The sequence below is a fragment of the Leucoraja erinacea genome, chromosome 11 (assembly GCF_028641065.1).
Source record: "Leucoraja erinacea ecotype New England chromosome 11, Leri_hhj_1, whole genome shotgun sequence".
Lineage (NCBI taxonomy): Eukaryota > Metazoa > Chordata > Chondrichthyes > Rajiformes > Rajidae > Leucoraja > Leucoraja erinaceus.
In genome coordinates, this window is record NC_073387.1 from 48,451,916 (window position 1) to 48,465,649 (window position 13,734).

The 13,734-nt window shown below is 45.1% G+C and overlaps 1 protein-coding gene across 1 annotated transcript in view; it reads right to left on the reverse strand.

The window, feature by feature from the left end:
• The window catches only part of tgfbi (transforming growth factor, beta-induced), a 69,878-nt gene that overhangs the window by 12,634 nt on the left and 43,510 nt on the right, over window positions 1-13,734 (reverse strand). Inside the window, exons 6-9 of the mRNA XM_055643202.1 lie at window positions 12,660-12,806; window positions 10,554-10,695; window positions 8,641-8,853; window positions 4,474-4,611 (exon numbers count right to left, since the gene is read on the reverse strand). Of these exons, the coding sequence (XP_055499177.1) occupies window positions 4,474-4,611; window positions 8,641-8,853; window positions 10,554-10,695; window positions 12,660-12,806 (640 nt within the window). The remainder of the gene's footprint in view (window positions 1-4,473; window positions 4,612-8,640; window positions 8,854-10,553; window positions 10,696-12,659; window positions 12,807-13,734) is intronic.

Consider the following 13,734-nt stretch of genomic DNA (forward strand, 5'->3'; position numbering starts at 1 on the left):
CTAAGTAGTTCACTCAGACAATTTTCCACGCTAAATCTATTTGTGGACCTGCTTGTGTTCCTGTTCTAACCATGTCTATAGAAAGAACATGACCATGGTGGGCGGCACGGTGGAACAGTGGTGGAGTTGCTGCCTCACAGCGCCAGAGACCCAGATTCGATCCCGACTACGGGTGTTGTCTGTATGGAGTTGGTACGTTCTCCCCGTGGGTGGGTGTTCTACGGGAACTTCGGTTTCTTCCTAAACTCCAAAGACGTGCCGTGGAGGCTAATTGGCTTTGGTAAAATTGTAAATTGCCTCTAGTGCATGCCGGATAGTGTTCGCATGCTGGGATCGCTGGTTTAAGGATAAGGGGGAAATCTTTTAGGACCGAGATGAGAAAAACATTTTTTACACAGAATGGTGAATCTGTGGAATTCTCTGCCACAGAAGGTAGTTGAGGCCAGTTCATTGGCTATATTTAAGGGGGAGTTAGATGTGGCCCTTGTGGCTAAGGGGATCAGGGGGTATGGAGAGAAGGCAGGTACAGGAGTTGGATGATCAGCCATGATCATATTGAATGGCGGTGCAGGCTCGAAGGGCAGAATGGCCTACTCCTGCACCAATTTTCTATGTTTCTATGTTTCTAAACCCTATATCTGTACACTGTGGACAGTATTGTAGGCATGTGCAACTCAGCACCATAAAAAAAACTCAGGTGTTTGACATATAGTTACATTTGAGATGGAGCTAGAAAAATACATTGGGTGAGAAGAAAATTCACTGAAGAAAGATGGCATGAGCCTATTGCGGATCTGTACCAGGGTGGAAAGGTGGCACAGCGGTAGAGTTGCTTCCTTACAATGTCGGAGACCTGGTTTCGATCCTTGACTATGGGTATTGTCTGTACGGAGTTTGTATGTACGTTCTCCGCGTGACCTGCTTGGGGTTTCTCCGAGATCTTTGGTTTCCTCCCACACTCCAAAGACGCGCAGGTTTGTAGGTTAATTGGCTTGGTATAGATGTAATTTGTCCCTAGTTTGTAGGGTAGTTTTAATGTGCGGGGATAGCTTGTCCGTGCGGCCTCGGTTTCTGTGCCGTATCTCTAAACTAAAACTAAACACATGGAACATGTCAGTCAGCAGGTGGTAACCTAGACTGTCACCAGAAGATGGCATCATGGTATGTTGGCCTTCATAGCGAGAGAATTTGAGTATAGGAGCAAAGAGGTCCTTCTGCAGTTGTACAGGGTCCTGGTGAAACCATACCTCGAGCATTGTGTGCAGTTTTGGTCTCCTAATTTGAGGAAGGACATTGTTGCTATTGAGGGAGTGCAGCGTGGGTTCACCAGGTAAATTCCCGGGATGGCGGGACTGTCATTTGATGAAAGAATGGAATGACTGGGCTTGTATTCACTGGAATTTAGAAGGATTAGAGGGTATCTGATAGTAACATATAAAATTATTAAGGGGTTGGACAAGTTAGATGCAGGAAATATGTTCCCGATGTTGGGGGAATCCAGAACCCGGGCCACAGTTTAAGAATAAGGGGTAGGTAGGCATTTAGGATTGAGATGAGGAAAAACTTTTTCACCCAGAGAGTTGTGAATTTGTGGAATCCTCTGCCTCAGAAGGCAGTGGAGGCCGATTCACTGGATGTATTTAAAAGAGAGTTAGATAGAGCTCTGGGGGCTAGTGGAATAAAGGGATATGGGGAGAAAGCAGGAACGGGGTACTGATTGTGGATGAAGGCTTGAAGGGCCGATTGGCCTACTCCTGCACCAATTTTCTATGTATCTACTATATGTATCCATGTAAGATGTTAATGGATTGCTCAGTAAGACAGCAGGCAGTTGAATAGTGTGATCAGAAGTGATACCTTATCAGATTGATCACTGCAATGATTACAATTCTCAGCTCATAATACTGATGGATGGGCAGTGAGGACATCATTGTGTCAGACTTTACTTTAGTCTTTGGAGATCCAGCGTGACCCACCGTGTCGATGCCGCCCATTGTCCACCCCGCACACTAGTACTATCCTACACACACTAGGGACAATTTACAATCTTTACCAAAGCCATTTAAGCTATAAACCTGTACATCTTTGGAGTGTGAGAGGAAACCAGAGCACCGGGTGAAAACCCATGCAGTCAGTCACAGGGAGACGTACAAACTCCTTATAGACAGCACCCACAGTCAGGATCGAACCTGGGTCTCTGGCGCTGTAAGGCAGCAACTCTACCGCTGTGCCATGGCATCATTACGTTCACGTTAAAGTTTATACATTCTCCCAATCTCAGGTAAAGAGAGATCACCTCAAAATCAGGAATTGTTTTTTTTTTGTCATTTATTCAAGTCTCTGGGTCAGATATCTTATTCTGCTGGGGGTAGTTCATTCCTGGGCTGTTGTAAAGAAAGTAGTCAAGGGGGGAAAAACTTGTCCTGTAAGATGCAACTAATCATCAAATGTTGTATTACCGTGCAGCATTGCATTCATTCCAAATGGATGGGCCACTGGGGAGATCAGACATCACGAGCTACAAAGTATGGATTTCTGTTGAAGTTCAAGGTGCCAGGCAGTCCATTAGACTTCTAGAGACACTGCAAATGGATTCTCCCATAGACAGAGGCAGCAAAACTGCTCGGTAATAAAATCAGAGGCAGGTGAATCTGTGGGATTCTTTGCCACAGAAAGCTGTGGCCAAGTCAGTGGATATATATAAGGCAGGGATAGATAGATGCTTGATTAGTGCAGGTGTCAGAGGTTATGGGAGAAGGCAGGAGAATGGGGTTAGGAGGGAGAGATAGATCAGCCATGATTGAATGGCGGAGTAGACTTGATGGCCTAAGTCTACTCCTATCACTTTTGACGTCATGAATTAACCAGCAGTTGCTGTTCTATGTTCTAACCACCGCAAATCTTACCAACTAAACTTGCATAAAAGATTTGTCGACCCAGCACTGCTGAACATTCTGATACAACATTATTTGTTTTGAAAGTTTATAAAATATAAATGATGTCTCAGTGGGAACAAAGATATTTTGGTCAAATTAATTTGAACAATTTTTGAACAAATGATCAGAGCGATCCCAGGACAACAGATTTTATTCCACAAGGCATGACAATTTTTGACTAATAGATATTTACATGAGACTATCACGAATACCAACTACTTTCAGTGTCTGATGTGTGGAAATGTGTGGAACCTTTGATGGGTTTCAAAAACATGTCATTCAATCTGAAGAAAACACACAAGGGTTTACAGCGAAAACCAAAGGAGCAATTAAAATTACAAAACAAATCACAAAAACCAAAAGGCATCAGGTTGTTTTAAAATGATTAATTGTGATTAATTATATGATTAAAAAGAAAATCATGAGTCAATTGTGGTTTTGAATCAGACTCCAAACGCATCACAACAAAGAATAATTTGTACAGAACAAATGTGAAATGATTACATTTCCTATTTTCACGTTTTGAGGGACTTATTATAGACAATAGACAATAGGTGCAGGAGTAGGACATTCGGCCCTTCGAGCCAGCACCGCCATTCAATGCAATCATGGCTGATCATCCACAATCAGTACCCCGTTCCTGCCTTCTCCCCATATCCCCTGACTCCGCTACCTTTAAGAGCTCTATCTAACTCTCTCTTGAAAGCATCCATAGAACTGGCCTCCACTGCCATCTGAGGCAGAGAATTCAACATATTCCCAACTCTCTGTGTGAAAAAGTTTTTCCTTTGTGGAGTAACTCAGCGGGACAGGCAGCATCTCTGGGTAGAAGGAATGAGTGCCATTTTGGGTTGAGACCCTTCTTCAAGCCCTTCTTCTTCTCTCCAGAGATGCTGCCTGTCCCGCTGAGTTGCCCCAGCATTTTGTGTCTACATTCGATTTAAACCAACATCTGCAGTTATTTCCTACAAATTCGAAAGCACTGTGGTTTTGACGGGTCTGACCATTAGTTAAGCTGGGATGTGGCGGATCAAATTATCCCTTGTGTTGTTTTGTGGACGGAGCTGGCTATACATCATTACGCCCCACCCTGTCTCCCTTGTGAAGGGGAATGACACCAGCAGAGCCAGGCCTCTGTGCCGAGGAGTCAGGGTGGCCTTGGTTTTGTTTAGATCCAGCATGGAAACAGCCTTCAACCCATGGAATCCACAGATTCACCACCCTCTGCCTAATGAAATTCCTCCTCATCTCCTTTCTAAAGGTACGTCCTTTTATTCTGAGGCTGTGCCCTCTAGTCCTAGACTCTCCCACTAGTGGAAACATCCTCTCCACGTTCACTCTATCCAGGCCTTTCACTATTCTGTAAGTTTCAATGGGGTGCCCCCTCATTCTATGCACAGGGATTTCTAGTGTTAAGAACAGGACTGTTAATTACACTGATGTGTTAAAGTTTTTGTTGAAAACCTTGCTTTATAGTTTAAGTGTTAAAAGAAATAGTCAATATTCATGATGCAAGCGGTGCGCAGTTTCCACTTACCCTTGAAGGCAACATCCTGAGGAGCAAGAAGAGTTAAAGGCTCTTTTTTCTCCAGATAGGTGGTCAGACCTGCTTGCTTGAAGAGGCTGCCTATTTTGGTGACACCAGCGTTTTCAGTCAACTCCAAGAGGGTCTTAGCTGTAAAGCAGTCAAGACAAATCATTCAAAATTACAAATGCAGAAAATAAAAATCCTTACACACACATAAATAGACACTTCACAGTGGCGCAGCGGCAGAGTTACTGCCTCACAGCTCCAGAGACCTGGGTTCGATCCTGACCACGGGTGCTTGTCTGCACGGACTTTGTACGTTCTTCCCGTCACCTGCGTTGGTTTCCTCCGGGTGCTCCGGATTCCTCACACACTATAATGACGTCAAATGATCCTTTAGTTTTAGAAAGTCACAATTTTATGGATCGATTTAGTTTGTAAGATTTTCAGAGTGACATGATATTTATTTAATGTGATTTTTTAAAACTTAAATACATTTAGACATCCGGGTTTGTTTTATGAAGGAACGTACAGCGTGGATTTTGTTCAACAATCTTTACATGCCAATGGGAAACTTTGCTGATCTTCACAATTCAGTTCTGCCTAACGTGATCTAGTTATTTGGGTAGGAATTGCAAACGTGCATTTCCTGGTTTGGAACATGGTGGCGCAACGGTAGAAGGAACTGCAGAAGCGAATGCGGCGCCGGAGACCCGGGTTCAATCCCGACTACGGGTGCTGTCTGTATGGAGTTTGTACGTTCCCACCGTGACATGCGTGGGTTTTCTCCGAGATCTTCGGTTTCCTCCCATACTCCAAAGACGTACAGGTTTGAAGGTTAATTGGCTTGGTAAATGGAAAAAAATGTCCCTAGTGGGTGTAGGATGGTGTTAATGTGCGGGGATCGCTGGTCGGCGCGAACCTGGTGGGCCGAAGGGCCTGTTTCCTCGCTGTATCTCTAAACTAAACTAAACAGGGTCAGGCTAGAAGTTATCAGAGGCAGGACAGACACAAAATGCTGGAGCAGGTCAGGCAGTATCGTTGGAGGAAAGGAATAGGTGATGTTTCGGGTTGAGACCCTTCTTCAGACTGGATATCAGGATGGGAGAGGAAAGGGGTATGTTTTGTGGCCAGTTAGATGCTGGGGCTCCTTGATTGTCGATACTGATGATTAAAGATTTTGTCTGCATTTAAAGGTTTGTCAGAGATTTTATTTATGTTTGGTTTAACTAACACATCATTGAATGTTGCCATGTGTAGGAAGGAACAGCAGAAGCTGGTGTAAACCGAAAGTAGACACAAACTGCTGGAGTAACTCATTGGGACAAGCAGCATCTCTGGAGAGAATGAATGGGGGACGTTTCGGATCGAGATCCTTCTTGTCAACTGTCCTTCATTCTGTAGCTCTCATGTATCCATCTGCATCGCACATGAGCGTTCTCCATCTATTCTATTGCTGAACCAGGTTGGTTACACACCTCACCTGAGGACGGGTTGTGAGAGGTTGTGAATTTACTAAAAGATTTTAAAAATGAACAGTTTTGCTGATTTTTGAATTTCCATTGCAGATCCTACATTGGTGAGACTCAATGCATTTGCAGGCAGATTTGCACAAGAAACTGCATCCCCACGGCCAAAAGATTATTTCTAGGATAACTTAATTGAGAAAATGCAGATGAATGCAGTGTCCATGTATTGGGACCAAGTATGTTTCCAATCAAGTGCAGCACGGTAGCACAGCGGTAGAGTTGCTGCCTTACAGCGCCAGAGACGCAGGTTCAATCCTGACTACGGGTGTTGTCTGTACAGAGTTTGTACGTTCTCCTCGTGACCGCGTGGGTTTTCTCTGGGTGCTCCGGTTTCTTCCTACACTCCAAAGACTTAAGGGCCTGTCCCATCAGCATGCAATAGCATGCGTCTAGCGCGAGCAAACGTGGTCGCTTGAGGCGTACGGCCCCGCACAGCTGGTCCCACTTCAATCGCCGGAGGCGTATGGAGTTGTGCAGAGCTGGTCCCGACATCACACGGGGCGCCGCAAATATTGCACTGTCTGAAAATCCCGCGCGCCAATGGCCTGTCGGCCCGCAGCTGCATTGAGGCCGAACGCAGCGCCTCAACGGACGTACAATGTCTTGACGTCGTACACAGCGTCTTGACGTCGTACGCAGCGTCTTGACGTCATACGCAGTGTCTTGATGGATGATATACGTCTAGCGCGTGGCGTTGCCCGATGACGTCACCGCCTGGCGTGCCGTTGCATGATGACGTCACCGTCCGACGCCGTGCGACGTCCAAATTCAGTCGGCCCGCCTCCTCCCCTGCTGATTCATGAGTATGATGTCGGGACCATCCCCGCACAACTCCATACGCCTCCGCGGTTGGAATTGGGACCGGCCCCGCGAGGCCGTACGCCTCAAGCGACCACGTTTGTTCGCGCTAGATGCATGCAATCGCATGCTCGTGGGCCAGGCTAATTGGCTTCAGTAAAATTGTAAATTGTCCCTGGTGTGTAGAATTGTCCGTGCAAGTGTACCGTTGTCATTGATCGGCACGGACTCGGTGGGCCAAAGGGCCTGGTTCACTAAACTAAATTAATAAGCTAAACTCATTTTTTTTCCAAACGGAGGGGGTGAAAAGGTATGCTTGTTTATGTGCACATGCACACTAAATTTGTGAGGTGCAGCCTGCTCCTCAACCATCTTGCCTTTGCCTCCTTCGAGTCTGTGAAATGTAGTCTGCAAGGGAAATCCCACTAAAATAATTCATGAGGAATCATCTTCTGCTCCTCAGAACAGGAGAGAGAACAAGGTGCTCTCAATCCCAGGGGTTCTTTAGTAACTTGTCAGTTTCTTTGTTGAACTAAATTAAGGCGCATGTTGCAATCAAAAGCGCTTGAACAATTGGTTGGGAAGAAAGCCAAACTGTAAGAAAGATGACTGCGCCTCCTTTTCAAGAGCAGCCAGCTCTTGCACGGTCGGTGCCAAAGCATCAACATGACCCTTAAACGTGCTCAAACAGGTGAATCCTTGCTACGATGAGTCAACTTGACTTGCTAAAACATGCTTGATCTCCATAGAGGTAGGTATGGAAGTAAACTAGAGTTTATGTTTTCCCTAAATCAGTTTAGTTTAGTTTGGTTCAAAGATACAGGCGCGGAAACAGGCCCATCGGCCCACCGAGTCCGCGCCGATCAGAGCTCCCCGCACATTAACACTACCCTACACTTTACACTTACACCAAGCCAATTAACCAACATACCTGTACGTATTTGAAGTGTGGGAGGGAACCGAAGATCTTGGAGCTAACCCACGCGGTCAGGGGGTGAACATACAAACTCTATACAGACAGCTCCCATGGTCTGGATCGAACCTGGGTCTATGGCACTGCAAGCGTTGTAAGGCAGCAACTCTACCGCTGCGCCACCGTGCCACCCTAATTGCCATGGCATTTTCTCTGAAGAAGGGTTCCGGCCCGAAATGCCACCTATACCTTTTCTCTAGAGATGCTGTCTGACCCGCTGAGTTTTTCGTGTCTGTCTATGGCATTTTCTTCTCTTGTTTTTTTTTCTTCTTTCTAGAGAGCCTGCTTGGTTATTTGGGGAACGACAGATGGAAGGATCACGTTGTACCATGACAAAGTACTCAGGCATTATCATAGGTGCAAAAAATTAACAATGATCACCTAACGTTACCTGATCACCAGATGTATCTGTACAGCAAAATAAACCAAAATGAAGGGTTACTGAAAATATATTCAGAGTATTAAAATTTTACAATCGTATTATTTAAAGGATATCTATTCTAGCTGTTACATGAAGGCGGCACGGTGGCACAGCAGTAGAGTTGCTGCCTTACAGCACCAGGGTCCCGAGTTCGATCCCGACTACGGGCGCTGTCTGTACAGAGCTTTACGTTCTCCCGATGACCGCATGGGTTTTCTCCGGATGTTCTGGTTTCATCCCACACTCCAGAAACGTGCATGTTTGTGGGTTATTTGGCTTCCATACATTGTCCCTCGTGTGTAGGATGGAACTATCGTACAGGGGGATCGGCGCAGACTCAGTGGGCCGAAGGGTCTGTTTCCACGCTGTATCTCGAAACTAAACTAAACTAAATTAGATCATTAATATGCAAAATGAATCAGATGCAGCAATAATAAGTTTGCACTTCTGCTTACCGGAATCGGGGATCAAAAGCTCGTCGATCATATGAATAACCCCGTTTGTCGTGAGTATGTCCTTGTCAATGATGATGCTCTTGCTGTTGAGCGTAAGAGAGTCACCACTGCAGCCCACTTCCAGAGACATGCCCTCCAAGGTCACCATGGGTGTGCCCGAGATGATGGCTTCTGCACATTGGATATTTCTCAAAATGTGGTAATTCAGCAGAGCTGTGGATAGAAGAGAGTTACGGAATATTCACTCTTTCACTAAATTAAATGGCACTTCTTTAATCTATGTTTGGCGAGTCTATTTAGAATGTGTATCTTTGTTGAGAAGAGATTTAAATGAATACGTGGGGTGGTCCAGTTATGAAGGGGCAGAGTTGCTGCCTTGCAGCGCCAGAGACCTGTGTTCGATCCTAACTATAGGTCCTTGTCTGCACAGAGTATGTACATTCTTCCTGTGACCTGCCAGGGTTTCCTCCCACATTCCAAAGACGTGCAGGATTGTAGGTTAATTGGCCTCTGTAAATTGTCCTTAGTGCGTAGGGTAGAACTGGTGTACAGGGGAGTGTTGGTCAGCCTAACCTCTATGGGCCGAAGGGCCTGTTTGCACAAGGTACCTCTAAACTAAACTGAACAAATAATCTGACAAATATAGAGGGGAACCGTTACAAAATCTAGGAAAATGGCTCCATTATATTTGGAAGAGAATAAAGATTAGGTATTCTTTGGAAAATATCAGAATGTGTTGAAGAACAGGTATCTAGAATGCAGGCACGAAAATCAATTAAGATGCATGGGATTAACAGTGACTTAGTTGTGTGGAGTCAGAACTGGCTTACTGATGGAGGACAGAGGGATGTGGTGGAACGTCAATATACAGGCTGGAGGCCTGTAACCAGTGGAGTTCCACAGGGATCTGTGCTGGGACCGCTGCTGTTTGTGATATGTATAAATGACTTGGATGTAAATGTAGGTGGTTTGGTTAGTAAATTTGCAGATTACACCAATATTACTGGGATTGCAGACTGTGAGGAAGGTTTTCAAAGTTTACAGTGAGATATAGATCAGATACTGAAATATAGTCATAGTCATAGACATATAGCGTGGAAACAGGCCCTCCGACCCAACTTGCTCTCACCGGCCAACGTGTCTCATCTACACTAGTTCCACCTGCCTGCATGTGGTCCATATCCCTCTAAACCTGTTCTATCCATGTACCTGTCTAACTGTTTCTTAAAATGGGCGGAGAAATGGCAGATGGAGTTTAAACCGAGCAAGTATGAAGTATTGCTCTTTGGGAGGTCAAATGGAAAGAAAATATACAATGAATGGTGTGACCCTGAACAGTGTTGTAGGCATGTGCAACTCAGCACCATAAATAAGACTCAGGTGTTTGACATATAGTCACATTTGAGATGGAGCTAGAAAAATACATTGGGTAAGAAGGGAAATACACTGAAGAAAGATGGCATGAGCCTTTTGTAGGTCTGTACAAGGGTGGAACGGTGGCACAGCAGTAGAGTTGCTACCTACAGCGCCAGAGACCTGGTTTCGATCCTTAACTATGGGTGTTGTTTGTACGGATTTTATACATTCTCCCCGTGACCTGCATGGGTTTTCTCCGAGATCTTCGGTTTCCTCCCACACTCCAAAGACGTACAGGTTTGTAGGTCAATTGGCTTGGTATAAATATAAATTGGCCCGAGTGTGTGTAGGATAGCATTAGTGGGCGGCGATCGCTGGTCGGTGCGGTCTCGGTGGGCCGAAGGGCCTGTTTCCATGCTGTATCTCTGAACTAAACTAAACTAAATCTGCTGAAATGAATAGCATGCAAAATCACTGCAAATGTCATATTAGCATAGACGAAGATGCATTAGATTATACTTCTCATAACACGATGACTTGGTAAAATGTAGGCTTACATTTCAAAGCCTCTGGGTCTCCTAGGATCCTGTTCAGAGCAGCAGGTGGTATTTTGCTGAAGGCTTTGTCGGTGGGAGCAAAGAGCGTGTATTCTCCTTTACTGCGAAGCATATCCTCAAGACCTGCAGCAGCTACTGCAGCCTAGAGAACACAACACAGAAGAGCCCAGGAGAAAGCCAAGTCAGATATCACAACATAGAGCACAATGATCATCCTCAGAATTCCATTTTATTAATTTCTTAAAATATTTCCCCTAAAGCGCTGCTTTCATTAAGCTGATTAATGTGGCTCTTGGTCACCGGGGAATTGTCAAAAGAATCCCAGATCTTTACTTTACACGTTACTTCAGAGATAAGGTGCGGAGAAAGGCCCTTCGGCCCACCGTGCTAGCACCGGCCAGCGATCACACGGTACACTAGCACTATCCTACACACGCTAGGGACTATTTACAACTCTTGCCAATAGTATGTCTTTGTAGTGTGGGAGGAAACCGGAGTACCCGGAGAAAACCCACGTGGTCACAGGGAGAAAGTCCAAACTCCGTGCAGACAGTACCCATAGTCAGGATTGAACCCGGGTCTCTGGCGCTGTGAGGCAGCAACTCTACTGCTGCACCACCGTGCCGCCCCTTCCTATAGATTTCCCTTCCAATATTTGGTTGCAGCATTTAACCCTTCCCATCATCAAAATAAGCTTATCAAATTAACCTTGAAAAATAACGTAATCATTTGTTGAAAACAAAAAAAAAAACATTTTGAATATCCAAACATGATGCCAATTTGTCTTTAACCCATGGGCGGCCATCTTGAAACCCCCCAATGGTAAGTTTTGAATCAATGGTTTCAACCATTTCTTTGGATAATGGTAAATGGGGAATGAAACGTTTCACTGCTCATTACAACATTACTGCATAATTGCTATATTATCCAAATTTGTTTACAGCAGGAAGGACAAAATTAAAACATCAACATCATAACATTAAAGTCATTCACCTGTCATTTACTTGCAAAGCAAATTTCAAAGTAAATTGTGAAACTACAGATTGCTGGCTCTTATTGACTATAGAACTGAGGCAAATTAGTTTATAACGAGCAAAAATTCAAATATACAAGTAATTGGAAATTCAAATTAAGTTAACAAAGTAGAGGATAAGATGCAAGTCCCAAAGTGAGTTCAGATTAGTTTAATTTAGAGATATAGCGTGGAAACAGGTCGTTAAGTCCACCGAGCCCGTGCCGACCAACGATCCCCATACATGAGCACAATCCTACACGCTGGGGACAATTTATAATTTTACCGACACAAATTTGCCTACAAACCTGCATGTCTTTGGAGTGTGGGAGGAAACCGGGGCACCCAGGGAAAACCCACGCAGGTCATGGGGAGTACAGACAGCACCCGTAGTCAGGATCGAACTGGGGTCTCGGGTGCTGTCAGGCATTAACTCTACCTCTGCACCAACATGCCACCGCTATCATTGTTTCAATCATTATTCTTCTGTGGTCTGTGCCAGTTTATAGCCAATTACAATTATTTTAATCTAATACTGACTATATAGTTTACCAATTCTTTTTTACCATTATCTGGTGCACTGTAAGGGTGCAGACATAAAACTGACATCCAGTTAGATAAAATCCAGTTCTATGGCCCACACTGCGAGCTGCCAAATCAAACTCAGAGACTTGGACAAAAACACAGTAAAAAACAATATAGTCATTGGGATGCGAATCATGAGATGCGGATCATGGTTTGTGCATGGTTTGAGATAGCTACAAGAAGAGCAAACAGCTGCTGCATCAAACAGCATAAGACAATGGCTGGGAAACTAAACTCCAAGATGACGGGTTGCAAATATAGAATCCTCACATTAAGAAGACATAAGGAATTGCAGATGCTGGAATCTTGAACAAACCAGCATCGGCAGTTGTCAGTTTCGAACATCGAACTAGCATGGGTCTGTTTGCATGCTGCATCTCTAAACTAGTCTCCAAACAAAGTGGACAAGATGATGAAAATGAGAACAGAAGCAGATAAGCATTTAGCACAGTCACTTGCTCATCCTTAATCTGCTACTTTAATAGAAGTCTCATTCCTTCTGTACGTACTCGAAGCTGCTGAAAGTTATCATCAATTTCCAGCGTGTCCTGTATCGAGTTTGCAACTGCCATGAGGACTCGGTCAATGACATGCACAACTCCATTAGTAGCCAGTTGGTCCGCCTTCATTATTCGTGCACAGTTGGCAGTAACAATCTGTATTGGACATAAACAATGTTTGATCAGGTCCTTAAAACACCAAAGATGAATGGATACAGAGAAAGACCAACAAGATGATGCAAGATAATAGAACATAGAACAGTGGAGCACAGGAACAGGCCCTTTGGCCTACAATGTCTGTGCCAAACATGATGCTTAGTTCAACTGATCTCATGTCTGTATATGATCCATAGCACTCTATTCATATGTTCAAAAGTGATAGGAGCAGAATTTGACCATTCGGCCCATCGGGTCAAATCTGGCATTCAATCATGACTCATTCATTAATCGCATTCATTAACAAATATCCTCTCCACATCCACTCTGTCAGGCCTTTCACTATTCGGTAAATTTCAATGAGGTCCCCTCTCAACCTTCTAAACTCCAGCGAGTAGCGGCCTAGTGCAGCCAAATGCTCATCATATGTTAACCCACTCACTAATGGGATCACTCTCGGTGGTGGAGCACTGCTGCTGCTGCGGCCCGACCTTCGGAGATTCGGAGGCTGCAACTGCGGGTCTGGTGGACGGCGGCACCGGGAGCCCGCGGGTCCCTGGAGGGAGACCGCTTTTCAGGGCTCCCGCAACAGCGACTTCTCCCGCCCGAGTTGCGGGGTTGAAGAGCTCCTGGAGCGGGGCCTTACAGCACAGCCCCGCGCGGCTTGGAATGGCCGCGGGACTCTGCGAGCGCATGTCGGGGGCTATAACATCAAGAACCCGGTGTGCGACCTTGCATCACCCGGCGTGGCTTTAATGGCTGCGGGACAATCGCCATCGCCAGCCGGGGGCTTTGACTTTGACTCTGACATCGGGGGGAGGGAGTGCAGTGGAGAGATAAGTTTTTTTGGCCTTCCATCACAGCGATGTGATGGATGTTTATGTAAATTATGTTGTGTCTTGGGTCTATTTGTTTGTAATCTATGGCT